At 25.4% G+C, this 4481-nt stretch overlaps 1 protein-coding gene across 1 annotated transcript; it reads left to right on the forward strand.

The window, feature by feature from the left end:
* The first annotated feature begins 104 nt into the window (after positions 1-104).
* LOC141537557 (uncharacterized) lies at positions 105-1872 on the forward strand. The gene has a single exon (XM_074258597.1). The coding sequence runs from the start codon at positions 465-467 to the stop codon at positions 1773-1775; it is 1311 nt and encodes a 436-aa protein (XP_074114698.1). The 5' UTR covers positions 105-464; the 3' UTR covers positions 1776-1872.
* The last annotated feature ends 2609 nt before the right edge of the window (positions 1873-4481 follow it).

Raw genomic sequence — 4481 nt, forward strand, 5'->3', positions numbered from 1 at the left:
GTCTATTTATTAGATACCTCACTGTACAATTACGACTTACCTAAATCCAAAAGTCCTCCGATGCTTAAGAAATCATTAACAATGATCCAAAGTGCTTGTAAAACCCCTTCTGCAGTCTAAATGTTGATATTAATCGATATTAACAACATTTTAGGACTACCAAATAATAAGTAATGTAGTTTTAGTACTTACCACTAAGTACCGTCAAAAAATCAAATTTATATTTCAATTATTTCCAGGCGAAATCGTCAAATTGGATTATATTAATTTCATCGGCCCCTAGAGCGGCACTTTGGAAGTAAGCTTTTTTAAAACTCTGGGCTGATATTACTGACGCCTAAAGTGTTTATTACTCAAAAAATTATCCGCTTAGTATTATAAATCCAGAAAAAAAAATTTTTTTTAATTAATCATTATATTAGAACGGCAAAAAGTTAAAAAATAGACACAGTATATTACAAAAAATGGATTACGTGATAGACTTCACGGGGTTCTACTACTTCAACCAATTCGTGATCGAAGAATTCTGTGAATGTAGAGTGAGTCAAAAAGGAGTAAAAGTAGAAGACGCAAAGATATTTGCAATTGATCCTACCAATATATCATCCTACGGTATAACACAAAGTGGCCTTAACGATTATTACTATACTTTCGGTATCGGGGTCAAATACAGTAGATGTTTGCTTTCCGAATTGGTGGAATATATCAGCCAACTGTTGTCCAGCAAAAAAACGATCTACTTGAGAGATAATGATAAGTTCAATCAATTGAAGCAATTTATGAAAATTCCCCACAATTACGACAATGTAGTGCGTTTAGAGGACAAGGGCTTTAATTCGCTTTGCGTAGTTTTGGGCACCGACTGTCCGTATCACGACAATCCAAATGACAATTACTGCGTGCGTAACAACGCCAAGTTGATGGCAAACTGGCTGAAGGATATGAAATTTCCTGAATGCGTTGCAGTCGTCGATTTTAGCGGCTACAGATCTGTCAACGGAGATTTCAGGATCAAAGAACTTTGCATGTCCTTGATGAATAAATCTGGCGCAATCATTGACAAAGTGTCATTGGTGACAGTCGCTCTTCAAGCACTAGACTTTTTGGAGGATGTTCAGGCTTACAACGTTACGTATTACGACAACTACGGCATTAAATGGAAGACCGGCAATTCACCTTTGCAAACTCTCGAAGGAACTGTCAAAAAATTTCTAAGCAACTACGACGTTACTGTTCTTTTCGTCAGAAATCGTGAGATTGAAATGAAATTGAAGTCAGTCATCCAAGACATCGTCGAGTTTGAAATTCTTCGCTTGACTGACTTTGGCTATGCCGACGCGGTTAATATCGGCATTAAACTCGAAGTTTGCAAGTTTCACGAGCACCCTGATCCACGGAAAAATGTCTGCGCTGTTGTTAACAACGTCCAGATGGCGCAGTTTGTATTTGACATGCAACTTTTTAAAATTAAAGTCTTGGAGGCGATCAAAAACTTCAAAATTACGTCGCAAAAACTCATCGATGTGGGTAATAGCGGCATTAACCATTCAAATCTCGGTAATTTAACGTCCAATCAGACTCACGCTGACTCGGATGATAATAATAAGCAACCGGAAAGTAGCTCTGATGATTTAGATGATCTGCTTAAAGATTTTCATGTAGATAATAATACCGAAACATCAAATGATATTAATGTAGATATTTTGCTCGAGAGTCAAGATGTTCTAAATGATGATTTTAGTGTAAATAATTTTGATATTGATCTATTATATTAATTTATAAATTTAAAAATAATTTGGAAAATTTTTATATCTTCAATGAAATTAATATCATTTTTTAAGTGAAAAACGTCGAGGTAATTTATAATTAATTTATTTTTTCATGTAATTTTTTTTTTTCCATCAAATGAATATACAAAGTTTACACTCACAATTTCCGACAAAAGTACTTAGTTAATATACATTAACATTAAATAATTAATAATAATAAATAACCACTCATGTAGTCGATTATTTTTAATTGCCGTACAAAAGTCATCATACATCTTTAATTTTAAATACGTCAATCATCGATTCACAACAATAATTGAATTAATATTAAAAATTTAATGTAATTAATATCTAAAAAAAAAAAAAAAAAAAAAAATTATATAAAAAATTAATATTAAATATAAACGGAGCGAAAAAATTCTACAATAATCTAATCAGTCTTTATACAATATTCGTACATTAATTTCCGCATATAATTATAATTAACAACAAAAGCAATTAACGTTAATAATTAATTAATTTAGGTATATACAATTAAAAACAAGTGGGTATATTTTATCCTTAAGTCTCTATTCTCCAAGCATTTTTTTTTTTTTTTTTTATTAATAAATATTAATTAATAAAAATTAATTGATTAATGTTTATATATACTATCAATGTTGTTAATTTTTCAATTTATTAAATACGTTTTTGGTGTTTAAATGCAATTTTTTATAATAATTAAATCAATATTAATATCATCAGATTTTAAAAATCATATATGATCATATCTGGTTCTGTATAAATTTTATCTGATCATATGATGTATATCTGTCATATAAATTATACAAATTTTTTTTTTGAGTTAAATACAGATAAAATCATATCACTTAATATAAACCATATATGATCAGATATTGTCAAGGTCAATGATAAATCAGATATTTTGAATTTAAATCAGATATGTCAGGTACGGATTACGTCTATCATAAATTGAATAATAATTTATGTAAATCATATAAATCAGATATTAGTAATTTATGACAGATATACGTCATATAATCGATCAGATAAATTGTATATTAATTGAATACATTAAAAATCAATCAGATATTAATTATTGATCAGATATGCCATATATCTATCATTTAATAACCACATAATTCATATATGCTTAATATCTGATATCAAATATTTAATATCAATCACATAATGATCAGATACATCAGATAGATCATATACTTTTTGTAAAAATCAAATATTCAAATTCTGTATCAGACAATCAAAATTTGGCTCAAATTCAATACATATTTTTTTTTTTTTTTTTGGTTTTTACCTAATTAAGCGCATCATATATATGAAAGCTTTGATAAATACATTTTAGTAATTAACCAAATATATCTTAATTAGTAATAATAATTGAGTATTGTTGTCCGTTATTGTTACATGATACTGTTACCTTTTTATTTTTTTATACTTTTTGTTATTTTATATGCAAATATAGTTTAAGCCTTTTTTTATTATTATTATTATTATTATTATTATTATTATTATTATTATTATTGTTATTTATCCATTTATGTAGATATTTATTTTTTTTTTTTTAATTTAATAAATATATATATTTGATAATGCGTTGGATCTAGGTCACTAACAAATACAAAAATTACAGTAAAAAAATATTTTCAGTAAAAAGGGATGGTAGCATTTTTATTATTATTTTTATATAAAGATATATATATATATATATATATTTTTTTTTTTACCAAGTTATTATTTTTTTTCAAAATAATTTTTTTTTTTTTTTAAAAACAAAAAAAAATTAAAAAAGTTCTAATTTGAGATAAAGATATGTTCTATTGATAATTATTGCGTATATAAAATCGTTTAAATGATAGCTAGGAATGTTTGTTTTTTTTTTTTTAATTTTTTCAAATCAACCGCTCATATTTTTCACGCTTTTATAGAACTCAAACAAAATTAAACTAATTTTAACTTCCCAATTTTTAAAACACGTTTTTCATAAATGTATATATGTATACTTGAGTTATTCCATCGCAAAAAGATTATGAAAAAATATATATAAGTTTTCAGCTTTTCTAATATGTTTTGTTTTGTTTTTCATCTGTCTATTTATTATTATTATTTTTATTATTGTTATTATTATTATAATTATAATTATCATTATTGTGCCTGCTATACACTGTGCGTAATTTATTAAGCACGAAAAAGTTGCCTTTGTTCTTTATCTCACTCTGTTATTAAAAAAAAAAAAAAAAAAAAAAAAAATTGTGGATATGTCGAAAACTCATCTAAAAAATACGACACTTTTTAAAAATTAAAAAAAAAATAATTTTCAACGTAAAATCTTATATTGCTCTTGCGGATACTCGACCTCGATATGTGTTGGATATTTTAAGCAACGAGCCTTTATCACTACAATAATTATTTATGTCTTATCATGGAAGTCATCGTGTGTAAAAATATGAATTTTAACTAAAAAACAGTAAATTTATATTATAATTACAAATTATAAATTATTAATACGGATGAAAGCATCAATTACATTAATATATTATTTATATATTTATATTTGTATTTATATATATATATATATATATATATATATATATATATATATATATATATATATATATATATATATATATATATATATATATATATATATATATATATAACTAAAAATTATACTATAGCTTAGCTTATAAAATT

The sequence above is a fragment of the Cotesia typhae genome, unplaced genomic scaffold (genome assembly GCF_013202065.1).
Source record: "Cotesia typhae breed Kobodo isofemale line unplaced genomic scaffold, CoteBio_Ctyphae scaffold_91, whole genome shotgun sequence".
Classification (NCBI taxonomy): Eukaryota; Metazoa; Arthropoda; class Insecta; order Hymenoptera; family Braconidae; genus Cotesia; species Cotesia typhae.